General features: G+C 37.9%; 1 protein-coding gene and 1 non-coding gene across 5 annotated transcripts in view; one reads left to right on the forward strand and one right to left on the reverse strand.

The window, feature by feature from the left end:
• Window positions 1-3,866: 3,866 nt before the first annotated feature.
• The window catches only part of ZHX1 (zinc fingers and homeoboxes 1), a 28,400-nt gene continuing 12,026 nt past the window's right edge, over window positions 3,867-20,240 (reverse strand). For 2 of the 4 annotated variants that reach the window (XM_033203693.1, XM_033203695.1), the window contains exons 3-4: window positions 8,756-11,605; window positions 3,873-5,737 (exon numbers count right to left, since the gene is read on the reverse strand). In XM_033203693.1, coding sequence (XP_033059584.1) covers window positions 8,759-11,380 — 2,622 coding nt within the window. In that variant the 5' untranslated portion in view covers window positions 11,381-11,605 and the 3' untranslated portion in view covers window positions 3,873-5,737; window positions 8,756-8,758. Of the gene's footprint in view, window positions 5,738-8,755; window positions 11,606-19,465; window positions 19,525-20,240 lie in introns of those variants that run through there. The other 2 variants (XM_033203696.1, XM_033203694.1) reach the window with 2 other exon arrangements.
• Window positions 18,691-18,794, forward strand: LOC117079676. Its single transcript, XR_004435535.1, has one exon. It is a non-coding gene; the product is annotated as a U6 spliceosomal RNA (small nuclear RNA).

Below are 20,240 nucleotides of genomic sequence, written 5' to 3' on the forward strand. Positions count from 1 at the left end.
GAACCAGGAAATGGCAAAAGGAGCAGAGGAGCACTTCTCAGTTCTAAGTCAGCTGTTCATGTCCTATCTACAAGTAGGGGAGGGAAAGAACCAACATTTATTGAGCATCTATAATGAGGTCATGCTATGGGCACCCTATTATTTTTATTTATTCTCATAATCTCTCTGAGTTTAGATGTTATTATTCCCATTTTTACAGATAAGGAAATATTAATAGGATCTGAGCAGTAACTTGTCCAAAGTCCCAGGTAGTGAGTAGATCAGTTCAAAGTCAACTTTATTTGACATGTTGTTAAATATCCCCTGAAAACAAAATGGCAGAGCTTCATGAAGACGTGGAAAACCATGTCTGTCACTGGCTGGTTCTGCCTGCCCCATATTCTAGCGCCTTAGGTACTCTCATTTCTTCTGTGTGTCTAGGCAGAGTGACTTTCTCTGCCTTGTTTGTACATGTCCCAAACACGGCCTCTTCAGCTTGGGCTTACCACAGAGCTACATTAATTAAAACAATGTGGTACTGGCATAAGGATAGAAATATCAACCAATGGAACAGAACTAAGAGTTCAGAGGTAAACCTTCACACATTTATAGCCAATTGGTTTTTGACAAGGGTCCCAAGTCCATTCAATGGGGGAAAGAATAATTGCTTCAACAGATGATGCTGGGACGACTGGATTACCACATGCGGAAGAATGAAGTTGGACCCCTGCCTCACACCGTATTAAGAAATTAACTCAAAATGGATTAATGACCTAAATATAAGAGCTAAAATCATAAAACCCTTAGAAGAAAATTATTCATGACCTTGAATTTGGTAATAGACTTTTTTTAATTTTTTTATTTTTTTCTGAGACAGAGTCTCGGTTTATCACCCAGGCTGGAGTGCAGTGGTGATCTCAGCTCACTGCAACCTCCACCTCCTGGGTTCAAGTGATTCTCCTGCCTTAGCCTACTGAGTAGCTGGGATTACAGGAGTGTGCCATCACACCCAGCTAATTTTTTTATATTTGTAGAGATGGGGTTTTGCCATGTTGGCCAGGCTGGTCTTGAACTCCTGACCTCAGGTGATCCACCTACCTTGGCCTCCCAAAGCGTTGGGACTATAAGTGTGAGCCACCGCGCCCAGCCTGGTAATAGATTCTTAGATAGGACACCAAAAGCACAAGCAACTACAACAAAAATAGATAAATGGGCTCCAGAAAACTTAAAACTTTTTGTGTATCAAAGGACATTATCAAGAAAATGAAAATGCAGCCTACAGAATGGGAAAAATACAGTTAATTCTCATTATTCAGTTATTACATTCTATAAAGTCACACTGAATTAGCAAATCCTGAATACATGCTCCAAGGGTTAGGGTCCTGCAAGCCTCTGGTCACAATATATTTATCAAACAATCAAAACATCACCATGTTTTGTATTTTTCTGTTTAAAGACATCTTTTATTTTTTTTGAGACAGAGTCTCGCTCTGTTGCCCAAGCTGGAGTGCAGTCGCTCGATCTTGGCTCACTGACAGCTCTGTCTCCCGGTTTCTTGCCACTCTCCTGCCTCAGCCTCCCCAGTAGCTGGGACTACAGGTGCCCACCACCACGCCCAGCTAATTTTTTTGTAACTTTTTAGTAGAGACGGGGTTTCACCGTGTTAGCCAGGATGGTCTCGATCTCCTGACCTTGTGATCCACCTGCCTCAGCCTCCCAAAGTGCTGGGATTACAGGCATAAGCCACCACGCCCAGCCTAAAGACACCTTATTTAATACTGTTGATTCATTAACACTGAACTCATGACCAACAGCACTGTAACTCATGTCTGAATGAAGCTTATCTAACACATATTTTCTCCATAGGGCACATGACAGCCTTCTAATATTTAGAAACACTGACAGCACTTCAGCACTACACTTGGGACCATTTTAAACTGCAGAAAGCAGAAAAATATGGAAAACACAGCAATAAATAGACTACAAAAAGGATGCTTTTTCATTCCTCTGTACACACACACACACACTGAGGTCTCTACAGTATGAGACCTGAAACGAGGCAAAGCATCTCTTTGGTTGACCTTTGCTGGGAACATGTGCACTGAGCAACACAATTTTTTTTTTCCATTCTGTATATGTGCAGGAATGACCAAGAAAGTACTATGAGTACTGATTTGGGGGTTACAAATACATTTTAATGTGTAGGCAAATTTGCATATACAGAATCCATAATGCGGATCAACTTATTTGCAAATCATAATACAGACAGTCCCCAAATGATGATGAACTTAAGATGGATTTACTAACACATAATCCCATGGTAACCTAACCCCATGGTAAACTGAGGAACACGTGAATTTATAATTTATGATTATGACTGGGTGCAGTGGCTCATGCCTGTAATCCCAGCACTTTGGGAGGCCAAGGTGCGTGGATTACCTGAGGTCAGGAGTTTGAGATCAGTCTGGCCAACATGGTGAAACCCCGTCACTACTGAAAATATAAAAATTAGCTGGGCATGGTGGCAGGCACCTGTAATCCCAGATACTTGGGAGGCTGAGGCATGAGAATCGCTTGAAACCAGGAGGCAGAGGTTGCACTCCAGCCTGGGTGACACAGTGAGACTCCGTCTCAAAAAATAATAATTTATGACAGTTCAAGTTTATGGTGAGTTCATCAGGGTATTAAATGCATTTTCAACTTACAAAAATTTTAACTTACAATGGGTTTATCAGGACGAACTCCATTCTAAGTCAAGAAGCATCTGTATCTGATAAAGCTGTAATATCCACAACATATAAAGAGCTAAAACTGAACGACAAAAAGGCAACCCAATTAAAAACTGGGCAAAGGATTGAACAGACTTTCAATATATTCAAAGGAAGATATATAAATAATTATGTGAAAAGATGTGGTTTTGATTTGCATTTTCCTAATGACATTATCACTCATCATTAGGGAAATGCAAATCAAAACCACAATGAGACACTACTTCATACTTACTAGGATGGCTATAATTTTTATTTTTTTATTTTTAGAAATGGGGTCTCACTAGCTCTCACTGGCCTCAAACACCTAGGCTCAAGTGATCCTCCCACCTCAGCCTCCCTGGTAGCTGGGACTACAGACACAGACCGTCACACTGGGCTTATAATGACTTTTTAAAACTGAAAATGAAAGGTGTTGGCAAAAATGTGGAGAAACTGGAATGCTTGTATATTGCTAGTGGAATGTAAAATGGTACAGACGCTTCAGAGAACATTCTGGCACTGTGGAAGAGTTTGGTGGTTCCTCAACAAATTAAACACAGAATACCACATGATTCAGGAATACTACTCCTTGATACACTCAAAAGAACTGAAAACGGGTACTCAGATCCTTGTATGCCAATGTTCACTGCAGCATTATTCACAAACAAAATGTGTGTGGGGGGAAGTGCACATGTGTATAGACACACACACACACACACACACACACACACAATAAAACATAATTCAGCCATGAAAAGAAACAAAGTCTTGATATATGCTACAACATGGATGAACCTTGAAAACACTGTAAGTGAAATAAGCCAGACACAAAAGGGCAAATATTGTAGGATTCTACTTCTTTGAAATATCAAGAGTACACAAATTCAGAGAGACAAAAAGTAGATTAGAGGTTACCAGGGGCTGGGAGGAATGGCGAGTTATTGCTTAATGGTTCCGAGTTTCTGTTTGGAGTGATGAAAAGCTTTTGGAAATAGTGGTGAAGGTGGTACAGCATTGTGAATATAATTAATGCCATTGAATTTATACTTAAAAACTGGTATAATGGCAAATAGTATGTGATATATGCTTTACCACAATGTTTTAAAAATTGACTTCGTTAATAAAATGAAAAAAAGGTCACTGTAAACTACTAATCACTACTAACTTTTATTTTGTATTCAAGGTCACAATCAACCAGAAGAGGGTTCTTTTGCTCTGTCAAATAAATATATTTAAAAGCTAGCAAATGTCAGAGAAGACTTTTATCAGGCCTATAAAAGAGATGAGGGAAATTTATTAATAGTTATTTACAGCTACACGGAGTTAACATATTGCAAGGGAAACAAATATATTCAAAGGCTTCATTTCTAATACTTGACATTTCAAATTTTGAGAACATTAAAATTATTGTCAAACAAAACTCAGACCACATTAGCAATGGTTTATAAAAGGGAGCAATTTAATCATTATATTACAGAGTGCTTTAAGAAGTCTTAAACGTGTAAAAGAAAAAAAAGCTTAGTGCATTACAGTCTTTACATTGCTTCTTTTTTAAAAAAGTTAACAATAGTATGAAAAAAGCCACCCACAAAGCCAGCTGTCTGAGTGAGGAAATCAGCTACATTGCAGCATTTTGGAATTACTAATAAAGCTATAGTTAAAAAATAAAAAGTTTATAAAAATGAAAGCAGCATGCATATTCAAGGCTTTTTCATAACATTTTCAATGGCTGAAAAACATTTAACCAAGAGCTTAATATTTATTATTCATTAAATTAGAGAAAATAAACTGGCCAAGCCTACATCTGGTCATTCAGAAAAACATGTTAAAATCCAAAGCTAATTTAAACTGAACATTTCTTCTACGAAGAAAGCGCGTTTTGAAAAATGGTCCTATGGTCACAAAAGAAAGGGTTCTTCCCAACATGAATGAACAGCACCAGTCTTTACAAAGTTTGTAAGTTAGTATGAACTTTCAGTCTCCTGATACAGCAAGAGTTAACAGTTAACACTCCCATGATTCGTAAGTGAAAAGCTAACTTTTAACTCATTATGATCAGTTCAGAATTTTTTCTCTATTCACTGAAATTGTTATAAAAGTAGAATTTCACTGAAAGATAACTCTTAAAAATTCTGATCTGACACCTGTATAAACATTTCTGATTTCCACGATTGTAAGAAAACACTAAGTATATATTTACTACATGATTATTTTTCACATTTTTTGGTGCAGTATTTATTTCAAAGTTTCTCCCTATCCAAATTATCATGCCAGTTTCTTTTCCTTCTTCAGAATTAATTACCTTCAGTTTAAGAAAAGCAAATCAGTTTCTAATGGAACAAGTAACAGTAGAAACAGTGGTATCCATGAATGTGTTTAATGAAGGATCCAATTATTAAGGGCCAGTGAAGCCATAAAATCTTATTGTTTCAACATATATAAATAGGCTGTTTTTACATTTGAAATTGTATAAGCCCATGCACAACTTTTAATCTTAGTGCAGGGTCTGATAAATAAGACATAGTAATAAATCAGGGTTTGGTTTTTTTACCCATTCCTAACAATTTTTACTGTAAAATTTTTGGTCAAAGTTCTACGCTTAATCACATCTCAAAGAATAGAGGCAACATAGCCCATCTTACCAGACACACAGTATTAAGCTGGACTGAATATGAGGACAAGCTCTAGTGGTCATTAAATCCCCTCAGAAAGTCTAAGATTCAGAATGTCTCCATCATATTAGAATAAAAATGTACTGTATTAAAATTTAAATTGAATGTTTACAAGTTGTTTTTTAATTAGTGTTCTATTTACATAGCAGAACTTCCACCAACTGCAGTAGTTTAACTTTGGCACAACATTAAGTTCCATTTCTTTTGGGTATTGGATCCTGTGTTTTGAGTGTGTATGACCCAAAACGTTTTCAATGTCATCAAAGATTGGGCCAATTCACAGTAAATCAGACATCTTGAGTTGAAGAATTGATTCTCCTTCAACGTTTTAGGCAGCTATAAAAGAAAAACATCATAAAAAACTGAAAATTTAAAGAAAACCGTATTTTAATTTTTACTACTTTTAGAAATAAAAGTATCAATTATTCATGAAAATACATCTTTTGTATTCTCTTGAAATCACCTGCCACGTCTCACACAATGCACTAGACTTTGTGTGCAACTCATCTATGTATATGTTCTTCATATGCTAGATTTGCTTATAAACATTTATCACCTTTATGTAATAATTAATTTAAAATTGTATTAGCAGGGAGTATATATTTCATTGTCAGTATCTGTAATAAGCAGACTATGAAATCTAAAGACTTGTACTTTTTTCTATTTCTATATAAGGTACAAAAGATATATATGTACCTCACTTCCTGTAATACCTATTATGGGAAGGTTTTAGTAACTTTTTTGGTAAATTGAAGAATATTTAAATGAAGAAATAACTGTTTCGAGAAGGCTATGGTGAATCCTCTTATAACTGAAAAATTATTTTACTAAGCCAATGATAACTTGATGTTTTATAAATTTAGACTTTTGCGTTATTTAAAAAGCAAGGCATGCTTCTATGCCACCACAAACGTATATAATATAGTTTGGCTCGGGGTCCCCACCCAAATCTTACCTTGAATTGTAATTATTAAGGGACAGTGATACCACAAAATCTTATTGTTTCAACATATGTAAACAGGCTGTTTTTACATTTGAAATTGTATAAGCCCATACATAACTTTTAATCAGGGAGTGTCGGGGGAGGGAGCCTGGTGGGAGGTGACTGAATCCTGGGGGCGGACTTCCCCTCTGGCTGTTCTCATGATAGTGAGTGAGTTCTCATGAGATCTGGCTGTTTGAAAGTTGTATGGAACATCCCCTTTTGCTCTCTCTCCTGTTCGGTCATGGTGAGATGTGCTTGCTTACCCTTCTTCCCCTTCGCCTTCTGCCATGACTGTAAGTTTCCTGGGGCCTCCCAGTCACGCTTCTTGTTAAGCCGGCAGAACTGTGAGTCAACTAAACCTCTTTTCTTCATAAATTACCCAGTCTCAGGTAGTTCTTTATAGCAGTGTGAAAATGGACTAATACAGTGCATGTATAGCATACATCATATAATTTTTTTGAAAACTGTAGCTTTAGGTGAATTTTCTGACCAGAATTAGTATCCATTACAGTGTTAATATATAACGTAAGAATTATCTATACAAACTTAAAGTCAAACTAAATTGTACTAAAAAATTTGCATTATTTTTGAAAGACTGCAAGTCCCCAAAAAAATCATTGCAGAGGTTACAACAACAACATTTACTGCAGCAACAAATTTGTTGATTTAATCTTGGCTGAGTGCACATTCTTGTGTTTAGCAATAAAAAAAAAAAGGCCGTTAAAAATATTTTATGTATCTAGGTCAGAAGAAAGCCTGCTCTGAAGATTTCTGACATTAGGAAATGGAGGGCTGCACTTCAGGATAAAGCTGTACGAAACTGTTTAGATTCTTATAACTTAAAATGATTACATTATACCCCTATAACCTGGAATGATATTTATACTGCTTATTAAAATAGGTATATTTTTAGTTTCATCTGTTATCTCTTAAAAAATATTAACAAGGAGAAAACCTGAGAAAGGATTGCCAGACAGTAAGAATAGTGCCTGGCACACATTAAGCTCTCTATAAATAATTGTTAAAATAAATAAAACCAGAGAGAAGATATAAGGGAATTAAGGAAAAACTGCACAGAATAAGAGAGCATAGAAGTAGGGGATGGGATACCGATGCAAAAAGCCAATGAAATAAGCAAGCATGCTCACGTGTAAAATAATAATGAGGGTCAACGTCTCATTTCCTTTCTTACTGTTTGAGAACACTGCAGTCATTTCTGATAGCAAGATGCTATTTGGACTACTGACAGACATACACAAACATTTCATGACAACTGCATTGTTTTCAAAACAGTGTACTTTTACCCTGGAACACTCCAAAACAAAGAATAGCAAATAATAAAACTATGTTATTAAATTCCAGAAGTATTAAGAATTCAATTCCTAACTCCAAAGCAGGTATCTGATTTGCAACTACAGTACAACTTTAATTAATCCAATTTATAAAATAACTAAGATTTAAGGAACATGCCAAAACCTTTCAAATTTAAGCCATATTTATTTGCATTTTTAAGACTACAGAGATATACTTTAAATCAAATACAATGTTAGTGCTGGTAGCAGGTTTGTTTTATACCAAAGAATGAAAAGATATTTTAAGCAACTGGGTTAATATCAAATCTGTTATTTGCCTTTTGATTTCTAAAACAGAAATAATTTATACCACAGTTTTCAAAGACAGATGCTACCTAAGCAAACATGAATTTATATATGGCCTAAAACAGACCTTTGACTTTTAACAGAAAAAGATATTGAGTAATTTTATAAATTACTAAAAAGATGCCGAGTAATTTCATAAATACATAAAACATTTTAAACTCTAGTTAAAAATCTAATAAAGTTTTGAGAGCAATGCAATGAAGAAAAAAAGATACCCATTTTCACCTAGTTTCCTAAAACTGTGCAATCCTCAACCCTGTGGTAAGTCTTTCCTTTGGTGTACTTTTCCCCTTCCTTTTAGTTTTCATTTTTGAATTCTTTCCTTAAATAGGCAAAAAATGAAGCTTTAGTGAAGGGGGCGTTGCAATAAATACATTTTAGTTATCTTTAGTATTTGTTTGTGAATCCCCTCAACCCGCCCGCCAGTCTCCCTTCATAGAGACTGGGTAACTTTCCTTCAAAATAAAGTTAAAAAACCCCAATTCATATGAAAACTAATAATTAAGACATTAAACTCTACATAATAATAAAACTACACATGATAATCATTTATCTCTTGGCTATACTAGTGGTACCTAGACTTATTAGGGAAAAGAAAAACTACTTCAGAAAAAACTATCAAAAATGAAGATGACTGATACAACAAGGTGACTGTTCAAAATGTATGTGGCTGATGAACATATACACAGATTAAAAATTTACATAACTTACATTTCATTCATCTGATTTAGAAAGCTTCCGTTTCACATGTCGTGGAGGTTCCCAAGTGTCACTATCATCTGTTTCTTCTTCATCCTCTTCCTGGTCATCAATAACTTCATCTTCCTCCTCATTTTCCTCAAATAATTCTATACCTAATTCTGATCTTCTCTGTCTTTCTGCAAACCACTCTCTGACCTGCTCATAGCCCATATGTGATTTGTTAACAAGTTCATCAAGGTCTTGCTCATTAAGAAACTTGTGCTTCAGGTAATAATCCTTAAGTATTGCAGTTCCAGTTTTAAATTTTATGAGTGATGGTCCCCTGTCCCAGTTGTTAATTCTTTTGCTTCCTCTAGGCCGCCCACGCGGTCTTCCTCTTCCCCGTCCTTTGGGTCTCCCTCTCCCTCTTTTCCTAAGGGAAGACAGACCATTCATACTACTTGAATTGGCGCTCTGATAGTAGTAGTACCATTTCAAGTTTCCATTCTTCCAAGCATAACGGGTGTCCCCAAACCAACTAACTATGTCTGTTCTAGCAAGCCCGCTTTCTTTGGCCAACTTGTCATATTCTTCTGGTGATGGCCACTGTGTCCGGACAAATGCACTCTTAAGCATGTGCAGCTGCTCAGGTGTTTTTTTACATATCTTGCCTGTACTCCCTGACTTAGGTGCACCAGATTCATCTCCAGGAGAAGTTTCTCCAGCTTCTTCTTTGGAACTACCTGCATTACTTTCATCTATCTCCATTTTCTCTTCCTTTAAAGCTTTTGATTTCTTCTTCTCTGTAAACCAAGCATCAATTTCTCTTCTGGTAAGTTTGGTTTGTGCCCTTAACCTATTTAATTCTTCATCTGTAAGTACAGAGCTGTTGAGAAAACTTGCCTGAAGGACACGAAGCTGCTCTGCAGTTTTCTCTTTAAATTTTTGGGGCGTAAAGTCAGGAAAAGGATTCCAGGATTGCTTAGGCTGTGCAGTACCAACAGATGGGGATTCCGTGGTTTCATCACTGGAGTCTATAATAATGGTGGTAGAGGAATCATTGTTGAGATGTAAGCACTGATTACTCTTTGAATTTCTCTGGTTGTACCTTGTGTCACTAAACCATTTTTTAATCTCTCCTTTTGTCAGGCCTGTTATTTTCATAAGTCTGATAATTTCTGAATCATGGGGAAACTGATTTTTAAGGTAGCTAACTTTTAATTCTGCCAGTTGCTCTTTTGTCTTTTTCGCCCGAATGCCAAATGAATCAGGGTTTACCAATGCAGTTTCATGTTTGACACTTTGAGAAGTTGGAACTGCTGCTGTTGCTGGCTTTGTTTCTGCAGTAGGCTGAGCAGCAGGTACCTGACTTTTCTGTACATTATTTTGACTTGGAACGCCTGCCACTGTCAAGGCTATAGGTGCTGTAACTGGCAAGCTGTTTGTTCCAGCCACTTGAGTAAGGACCAGACCAGGCTGACCAACGATTTGGCATGTCTGTAAAATAGATGGTAAACCATTACTCCCTGTGGAAATGTGTGTAGGAATAACAGTTATGGTCTGAGGTACAGTATGCACTGTTCCATTGAATTGTTTCCTTCTTGCCTCCTCTACTTCCTCAGGAGTCCAACTAACACCATGTTTTAAACGTTGGGCTGAAAACCATATCTTGATCTGTTCCTCTGTATATTTTGCTTGAGCAGAAAGAACTGTAATTTCTGACATTGTTGGATAAGGGAATTTGTTGTAGGTGTTCAGTAAAAGAGGATTGTTATCCAATGCAGCATTGTAGGTGGGAATGCTATTAACAGGGATTAAGACTTTGGGAATCAAATTAGAATTCTGCTGAGCAGACACAGCAGTTATCACCTGTGCCAATCCAGGAAGAACTGCTGCCGGTGTCACTACTGTGCTGGCAGTACTTGGATGTATTCTGTTTACAATGGAAGTACTTGTATTAGATTCAGAAGCTGAAGAACTTGGGTTTTCTACAATTTCTTCACGGTCTGGTTTGATTTCATTCTCTTTCTCTTCAGGAACGTCCTCAACTGAGTTATGATGAACTGCAATCCGTTTGTTTTCCACTTTATTTTTCATCATTTTCATGATAGGAGTTTTACTGATAGATATTCCTGAGGAAGAAACTTCTGTAGGTTCTGCTTGCTCTAAATTCTCCTCTTTAACAAAACTACCATCAAAAGTCAGATCATTTATTGTTTGTTCAAAGATTGTCTGGTTATTACGTTTCACCATAGTCAACTTAAAATTCTCTTCTCCTGGGTGATATTTCAGATTATGCTCAGAAAGTGCATCATACCTTTTGGTAAGAAAATTGCATTCAACACAAACATAGGATGAATTTAGCACTACATTGGGATGTTCTGAATCCACATGAAAAGTAAACATATTTAGATCTGGAGTTTGAAAAGTACAATATTTACATTCATATCCACCTTCAACTTTTTTATTTTGCTGATTGTCTGAATCCACAGATTCATTAACTTCTTCATCACTTGAGATACTCTCTGCTCTGGTGTTTTCTACAGGTGTAAGTACAGGAGGACCTTCATCCAAATCTGATATCAACTCAAGGTCTGGATCTTGTTCACTGGCAAGGACCATGCAAGGTGTTGTTGATTTTCGCCTGCTTGCCATTCTGATGTTATGAGGAAAAGCTCAGTGGTGATTAAAAAGCATCGAGGCTTAAAACTGTTCAGTGTTCTTCATTTGAAAACAATGGCTTTTCGTTCTTCAAGTCCATTTTTGCGCTCAACAAGTCTCATTAGCAGCTTTCTCATGGTGCAATCAAGTAAAGAGCTTATTGTTGGCAGATAAAATACTGTTGAATTTCTGAAATTTTTGAAGCACAACTCCAATCACCTACATTAAAATAAATTTAAACATGTTTTAAAACAAGTAACTATGATCTTTTAAACAAATTATAGTTATAGTTCACTTATATGAAGTGGCTGGATAGCTCAGTTATAAAGATCTAGAATAAGATAAGAATCAGAAAAAATGTCCTCTGAAGATCAAAATAAATGTCTCCAAGCCAACTAACTTACTGAACGTTAAGTACTTTACCTTGGGTCAGACACAAGCTTATTCATTTGAATTTTTTAGCCAGCTATATATTAGAAGACAAGGGGGAAAGGGCCTGCTTTGGCAAGCACACTATTATTAATGTGAAATGGCAATGTTAACAAGGGAGGAACTTTAACACTATAAAAAACATTCACAGCTACTAAAATATTATGGCCATTAAGTGTGTAAGAAATTCAGCCTGGCCAACATAGTGAAACTCCATCTCTACTAAAAATACAAAAATTAGCCAGTTGCAGTGGCAGGTGCCTGTAGTCCCAGCTTGTCCGGAGGCTGAGATAGGAGAATCACTTGAACCCAGGAGGCAGAGATTGCTGTAAGCCAAGATCACGCCACTACATTCCAGCCTGGGCAACAGAGTGAGACTCCGTCTCAAAAAAAAAAAAGACAAGAAATTTAATCCATTAGTTCATTAGTTATGTCCTCTTCTTCCTACTGGTCTAACTCATCAGCCAAAAGCATGCTTCAAGTATGGCAAAAATAGCAAAGATGGAGGATGAATAATCAAAGTTTCAGAAACATTATTCTTTTTCTTTTTTTTTTTTTTAAGACAGAGTCTCACTCTGCCACCCAGGCTGGAGTGCAGTGGCGCAATCTCGGCTCACTGCAACCTCTACCTCCTGGGTTCAAACGATTCTCTTACCTCAGCCTCCCGAGTAGCTGGGATTACAGGTGCTTGCCACCACACCTGGCTAATTTTTGTAGTTTGAGTAGAGACAGGGTTTCACCACGTTGGCCAGGCTGGACTCGAACTCCTGACCTCAGGTAATCTGTCCACTTTGGCCTCCAAAAGTGCTAGGATTACAGGCATGAGCCACCGTGCCTGGTCTACCAGAAACATTATTCTTAGCACTTGCCACCATGCTACCAAAAGTTATAAAGCATATCCAATCACATCAGTCTCCTGATACAGGTCCCCAATGTTGAAAGAATAAAGTTCAAACTCCTTATGGGACATATAATCCCTTTCACAACCTAGTCTAACCTCGCTTTCCTTCCTCCTATTTCCTTATGCTTTAGGTACACTAGAAATGACTGACAATTCACAGACATTCAATGCACTTTCAGACCCTTGCTCAGGTGCTTCCTTAGGTTAGGACACTGGATGCACTGATCTCTCTCTGTGCCCTCCAGGACAGCAGTCCCCAACCTTTTTGGCACCAGGGACCGGTTTCATGGAAGACCATTTTTCCACATACCGCACTGCCGGGGGATGAGATGGTTTTGGGATGAAACTGTTCCACCTCAGATCAGGCATTAGATTCTCACAGGGAGTGTGCAACCTAGAGCCCTCGCATGTGCAGTCACAATAGGGTTGTGCTTCTATGAGAATCTAATGCCGCCACTCATCTAACAGAAGGCAGAGTTCAGGCAGTAATGCTTGCTTGCCTACCTCTCACTTTCTGCTGTGCGGCCCAGTTCCTAACAGGTCATGGATTGGTACTGGTTCGTGGTACAGGGGTTGGGGAGCCCTACTAGAGACCACCTTCTCCCTTTCACTTGGTCTCATTTCCTCCCCTGTTTACTTTCTAGTCTAGTACTTACCATACTGTACATGGCAGAGTAATATTACATTTCTGTCCCTGCACCCCCATCCCTATCTGTGGTCTCCTTACTATCGATATTGAGTCTCTCTCTTTTTTTTAATAACAGCTTGCTATAATTTGGATGTTTGATCCCTCCAAATCTCATGTTGAAATTCGATCCCCGATATTGGAGGTAGAGCCTAACAGAAGGTGTCTGGGTCATGGGGTCAGATCCCTCGTGAACAGTTTGGTGCTGTCCATGTGGTTCTCACTTTATCAGTTCCTACAAGAGCTGATTGTTAGGAAAAGCCTAGCACCTCTCCCCTGTCTCTCTTGCTTCCTTTCTTGCCATGTGATCTCTGCACACATGGATTCCCCATCATCTTCTGTCATGAGTGGAAGCTGCCTGAGGCCATCACCAGAAGCAGATGCTGGAGCCATGTTTCTTGTACAGTCTGCAGAACTGTGAAACAAATAAACCCTTCATCTTTCTAAAGTACCTAGCTCTGGGTATTCTTTTATAGGAACACGAAGAGACTGAGACACAACTTTTTTGAGATAAAACACAGTTCCCAAAACTCTGGATTGAGCCAAGAAACTTTGTATCTTCAACCTAATGCTCCAGCTGAGCTATTTTGGCTGACCTCTCATTAATGTTGCATTCCCAAGTGCATACAAGAAGCCTGAATTCAGGGAGGTAATCACTCAATGTTTATTAAATTCACTAGAATGAACAGGAAAATAGTCCTACAAAACTCAACAAGACCTGCAGGAGGCATCACCATAGAGAACAGTATCTGAAATTCACAACAACTAAATCATCAAGAAAACATGAATTAGGATCATACAAATATATTTAAATAAATTTTATACCTAAAATTTCTAAAATAAAAAGTTTAATGCTAAAGTTTGTGTTTCTGAAGTCTAATCCAAATGAAAATGAATAAAATGGGTAAGTAATTTCATTTATTCTCCACCACAAATTAGAGCTATTTTTAATTTACTGGCACACTAGCTAAATGGAAGAGAAGAGAGTGCTTCAAAAATTATAAAGCAAAACCAGGTCCCCATGAAACAATACATCTAGTCAGTAAATGGAGAGACATTTTTAGGAAAGAGAGCAGTCCCAAGAGAGAATACCCTGATTTTGAAGGATGGTAAAAATCCTCCTCATTGGAATTATTCAAATACAGACTACACGTCCAAGCAGCAGAAGGAAAGTTGGACTAAATGTCCTTTGTTCCCTAATTTCCCATATTACCAAATAAAGAGCATCAGTTTAAAAATAATAGTGGTATTAATAATCCAGATCCCTACTCTCAAAGGTGTCATTCTTTTCTTCTTTAAAACATTCTTGATTTCTAAGATATTATAAAGAAATCACTAATATTTACAACTATTTCTTAACCAAATGTTATAAACTAAGCCAATGTTATCTTTTAATCAAATAGGGGTTGCCATTATTATTTTTCAAGTACCAACACAGATGTTTGATCACTTTTTCTCATTAGAAACAGGGAATTCCTTAAATGGCTCTAAATAAGTGGTCCAGACATGGTGGTACACATCTGTAATCCAGCTATTCAAGAAGCCAAGGCAGGAAGATATCCTTGAGTCTACGAGTTCAAGACTGGGCAACATGGGAAGATACTGTTTCTACAAAAATTGTAAGTGGAAGAGTAATAAATGAGCAGCACTCGTATTTTGAACAGTAAAGAGAATTGTTGAAAGGCAGAGGAGTAAGCTATTTTGTGACTGTTACTTTCCTGGAATCTGAGAGAGACTATATTTAATTGGGATATAATAATAGTTGGAAGGCAAGAGGGTTTCTTTCTGAAACTTTTTCCTCAAAGTGGTGGTTTTCAAACTTTTTGTTTTAAGCAAGGGAGCCCTTTCTTCAAACAAAATGCTATGAGAAATCCCAGGTCAAAACAGATAAAAGAGGAGCCACCAGCCAGGTGCGGTGGCTCACTTCTGCAATCCCAGCACTTTGGGAGGCTGAGGCCTGCGGATCACAGGGTCAGAAGATCAATCATCCTAGCCAACACTGAAACCCTGTCTCTACTAAAAATACAGAAATTAGCCAGGCGTGGTGGCGTGCACCTGTAATATCCCAGCTACTCAGGAGGCTGAGGCAGGAGAATCACTTGAACTCGGGAGGTGGAGGTTGCAGTAAGCCGAGATTGCGCCACTGCACTCCAGCCTGGGTGACAGAGCGAGACTCTGTCTCAAAAAAAAGAAAAGAAAAAAGAGGAGCTATCTGGTTGGAGGAGGCAGAGGTTAAACTACTCTCTGACCAAATTCCATGAATCTTACAATCCCCACTTCCACCTTTCAGGGATCCTGAGATGTGTTTAAAAGCCTTTGGCTTGGCCGGGAACGGTGTCTCACTTCCATAGTCCCAGCACTTTGGAAGGCCGACGCGGGTGGAACTCGAGGGCAGGAGATCGAGACCATCCTGGCTAACATGGTGAAACCCTGTCTCTACTAAAAATACAAAAAACTAGCCGGGCGTGGTGGCAGGCGCCTGTAGTCCCAGCTACTTGGGAGGCTGAGGCAGGAGAATTGCGTGAACTTGGGAGGCGGAGCTTGCAGTGAGCTGAGATCACACAACTGCACTCCAGCCTGGGCAACAGAGCAAGACTCCGTCTCAAAAAATAAATAAATTAATTAATTAATTAATTAAAATAAATAAAAGCCTTTGGCTTAAAACTTAAAACATACTGGCTGGGTGCGCCTGTAATCCCAGCACTTTGGGAGGCTGAGGAGGACGGATCACTTGAGGTCAGGAGTTCTAGACCAGCCTGGCCAACATGGTGAAACCCCATCTCTACTGAAAATATAAAAGTTAGCTGGGTGTGGTGGTGTACACCTGTAATCCTGCTACTTGGGAGGCTGAGGCAGGAGAATCACTTGAACTCAGGAGGTGGAGGTTGCAGTGAGCCAAGATCCAGACATTGCACTCCAGCCTGGGCGATAGAGCCACACTCCATCTCAAAAAAAAAAAAATATATATATATATATATATATATGTGTGTGTGTGTGTGTATGTATGTATACATATATATATATCAAGACAATATATCAGTTTCATCAAAAATCCTCCTCTCGTTGAGCCATTGCTCAGTCATGAAATTCAAAAACTCATCTAAAGAGGCCAGGTGCAGTGGCTCATGCCTGTAACCCCAGCACTTAGGGAGGCTGGGGGCGGGGGAGGGGGGCTGGGTCACTTGAGGTCAGGGGTTCCAGACTAGCCTGGCCAACATGGTGAAACCCCATCTCTACTAAAAATACAAAAATTAGCTGGGCGTGGTAGTGGGCGCCTGTAATCCCAGCTACTTGGGAGGCTGAGGCACAAGAATCACTTGAATCTGCCAGGTGGAGGATGCAGTGAGCCAAGATCGCACCACTGCATTCCAGCCTGGGCGTCAGAGAGAGACTCTATCTCAAAACAAAAAAAAGAAAAAAAAGACTATTTCCTTGCTATAATCTACTGTCAGAACCCCCATGATTTTGCTAACAAAAGTAAGGTCAATGTATTATTTAACGTATTTCTAAAAAGAGACTGAGAAGTCCCAAAAGAGTTTCAAGATTTGGTCCAAAAGCTCAGTTCTGCATAATGTGTTATAGTCTAAAAATAGACCAAAGGGCAAACAAAGGTATCCTTGGAATTCTTATTATAAAGTCATAAGTTTGGAGGAAACAAGGATCTTAGTACAACTGCCCCATTTTTATGGAAGAAGAATCCCAAGCCCAGAGTAATTAATCCATAAAGGCATTGTGGATAGGGTAAAACCACAGGTTTTGCAGTCACATTTGTCAATTAGCAGTTAGGTGCCTGGAAAAACTATTCAATTCAACCTCAATTTTCTCACGTATAAAACCAAGATTCTTCAATTCAACAAATTCTATTCAACAACTATTTGTTGAATGTCAACCATGTGAAAGGTACTGTGTTAGGCAGTAATGATGCAATGGTGACCAAGACAGGCAGTCTCTGGTTTTTCAGGTACTAGCAGTGAAGCAAGGAAAGCAAGCAGTAAACAATTACTTAGAATAACTATGATTAGTGCAGTAAGACAGGAAGTATCGGGAACTATATGAGCACACTGCAGGAGGCTTCTAGAAAAGAAGCAGAGAAGGCCTTCCTGGGGGAAACAGAAATAGTAGTATCCACATCAGAGGAAGTAAAAATGCTTCCTTCACTTACTTTGACACAAAGTAGGTGCCTAATTGTTGCTATTTTCAGTCCCTGAAAAATTATTTCCGGAAAAAAAAGAAACACCATTTATTTAATGTTACAAGTTCTCTCACCTTTTTTTAAAGCAACCTAATCAGCTGAAAATGCACAAAAATTGGATGAAAAAGTAGGAGTAAAAATACAGAATAAGAATTTCTAGGATGTTGTTCCTATTCATCTCCCTTTATCATTAAAGTGCAATGGAACTGGGACAGGAAAATTGCTGTATAGAAATCACTATTAGCTGAAGGCATCACATTCTCTATTTGAAGGTCAACTAAAAACAGGGCTCAAAATCAATCTGGGGAAGCTTGCACTATTTACCTATAAAAAGAGGTTACAGGTCAGTTGCACAACTCAGTAGCTAGGTGACTCTGCAATTAAAACACAATTAAAATTAAGTCTGCCAATAAAAAAAAGTATGCTGTAAATGCATCCAGCACTGTGAATGTAATTACTTTACAAAACTGCTTTCAGTTAACTTTTTAGTAGGGGAAGTGTTTTTAGAAAATTGATCAAATTAATTAATTGCTATACTGCCACTATAATCGATAATCTTAAGAGTAAGGAATATGGAAAAAATTACCCATTTACTATTAAATTTTTTAAAACTCAGAAAATTTGCATATTAATTATAATAACTGTGAGGAAATATGTATGCAGGTGAACAAAGATGAGATGAGAATATTTAAAAAATGAAAATTTCACATGAGATTATGGGTGACAATTTTATGTGTGATATTCACATGCTTTCTTTTTCTTTTGTGTTTTTTTCCTTTTTGTGGAGAACAGACTCCTGTTATGTTGCCCAGGCTGGTCTTGAACTCTTGGGTTCAAGTAATCCTCCCACCTCTGCCTCCCTGTGTTGGGATTACAGGCATGAGCTACCCTGCCTAGCCTACAGATTTTCTTTAATATTGTTATCACATTGCTTTATTATAAAGTACCACAAACAATACTTTCAAGACCCTAAAACTGCAAATAGACTAAAAGATTTCTATGGCCAATGTATGACCAATATTTCTATAGTCAAGCTGGAAAGAAAGTTTCTTTTCTATTATTAAGGCAAAAAACATGGCTACATAAAGGATTTTCCAGTGCTGGCTTCCACAGCACAAATACTAAAATTGGAACCATGCAGAGATTAGCATGGCCCTTGGGCAAGGATGACAGAAAATTTGTTTAAAAAAAAAAAAAAAAAGAAAAGGGAGGGAGGGAGGGAGGAAGAGAGGCAAGAAGGGAGGAAGGAAGAAAGGAAGAAAGAAAGACAAGGAAGAGAAGGGAAGGACAGGGGAGGGGAGGTGAGAGGAGGGGAAGGGAAGGGAGGGGAAGGGAGGGGAAGAGAGGGGAAGGGAGGGGAGGAAGGAAGGAAACAACAACCAAAAAAAAAAAAAAAGAAAAAAAAAAAAAAGATTTTCCAGGGAAGCAGGAATCCCTCAGTATGTAGCATTCAGGTATAGTTTTTGGAGCTCTGAGAAGTCAGACTGGCTCTAAGAGCCCTCAAGACCACCCAAACACAATCTCCAGGGTGTAGATCTAGACTAGCCAATTACCATATATCTATCTGTATACTGGATCTTCTCCTGAGGGTAGGATACCCTTCAATCAACTTATGATTCTGAACTCATCAAAACAATTAAAATTTTTACAATTTTACAATTAATATTTCTCTACAGAAAAGCATTTTAGTAAAGCAAAATGTGTTTCATCACAATCTAAAAAGTTTGAGAGTTCTTATCCAAGTTCTTCTTTTAGATCAGAAAGAATATCTATTTAGCTACCCACTATATTTCCAGGGCCCAACAAAATACTTACTAGGACCCCAATAATGTTTGCTAAAAAAATATATTTAGGCCGGGCGTGGTGGCTCACCTCTGTAATCCCAGCACTTGGGGAGGCCAAAGTGGGCAGATCAATTGAGGTCAGGAGTTCGAGACCAACTTGGTCAACATGGTGAAACCCCGTCTCTACTAAAAAAAAATACAAAAATTAGCAGAGTGTGGTGATGGGTGCCTGTAGTCCCAGCTACTTGGGAGGCTGAGGCAGGAGAATCACTTGAACCCAGGAGGCAGAGGTTACAGTGAGCCGAGATCGCTCCACTGCACTCCAGTCTGGGTGACAGAGTGAGACTCCATCTCAAAAAAAAAAAAAAAAATTTAAATATAGCTATACTATGTATTATTACATACATTTTACTTCATTAAACACTCATTTATAGAAGAGCTATAAAAACAATTGTGTTTGATTTACCATAGATTACTTCCGATGGTAAAATTCTTAATAAAAATTACCTTAGTCAAGAATATTAAAACATCCTTGAATCTAAAACATTCTATTAAAGTACAGCAATGAACATTTAATAAACATTTACTAACATCTAAAATGTTATTGTAATACATCAGTTTTATATACGAATTGAGTATATTTAAATTTGTGGATTACTTAAGAGTAAAACAAGGGAGAGCAAATATTCAAAGAATGATTTTGGCAGTGAAATTCAGGAGAAAAGGGTATAGTTACTATAAAGACAGCAAATGCAAATTTGTACTTAGAATCATTACTTCTCTGTTTTATGAGAAAACTATACTTTAATAGTCTTCTACTACATTTTTAAAAAACTTAAAAAGTCCTCAATGTAATACACTAA

This window comes from Trachypithecus francoisi, unplaced genomic scaffold, assembly GCF_009764315.1.
Source record: "Trachypithecus francoisi isolate TF-2019V2 unplaced genomic scaffold, Tfra_2.0 Lachesis_group7, whole genome shotgun sequence".
Taxonomy (NCBI): domain Eukaryota; kingdom Metazoa; phylum Chordata; class Mammalia; order Primates; family Cercopithecidae; genus Trachypithecus; species Trachypithecus francoisi.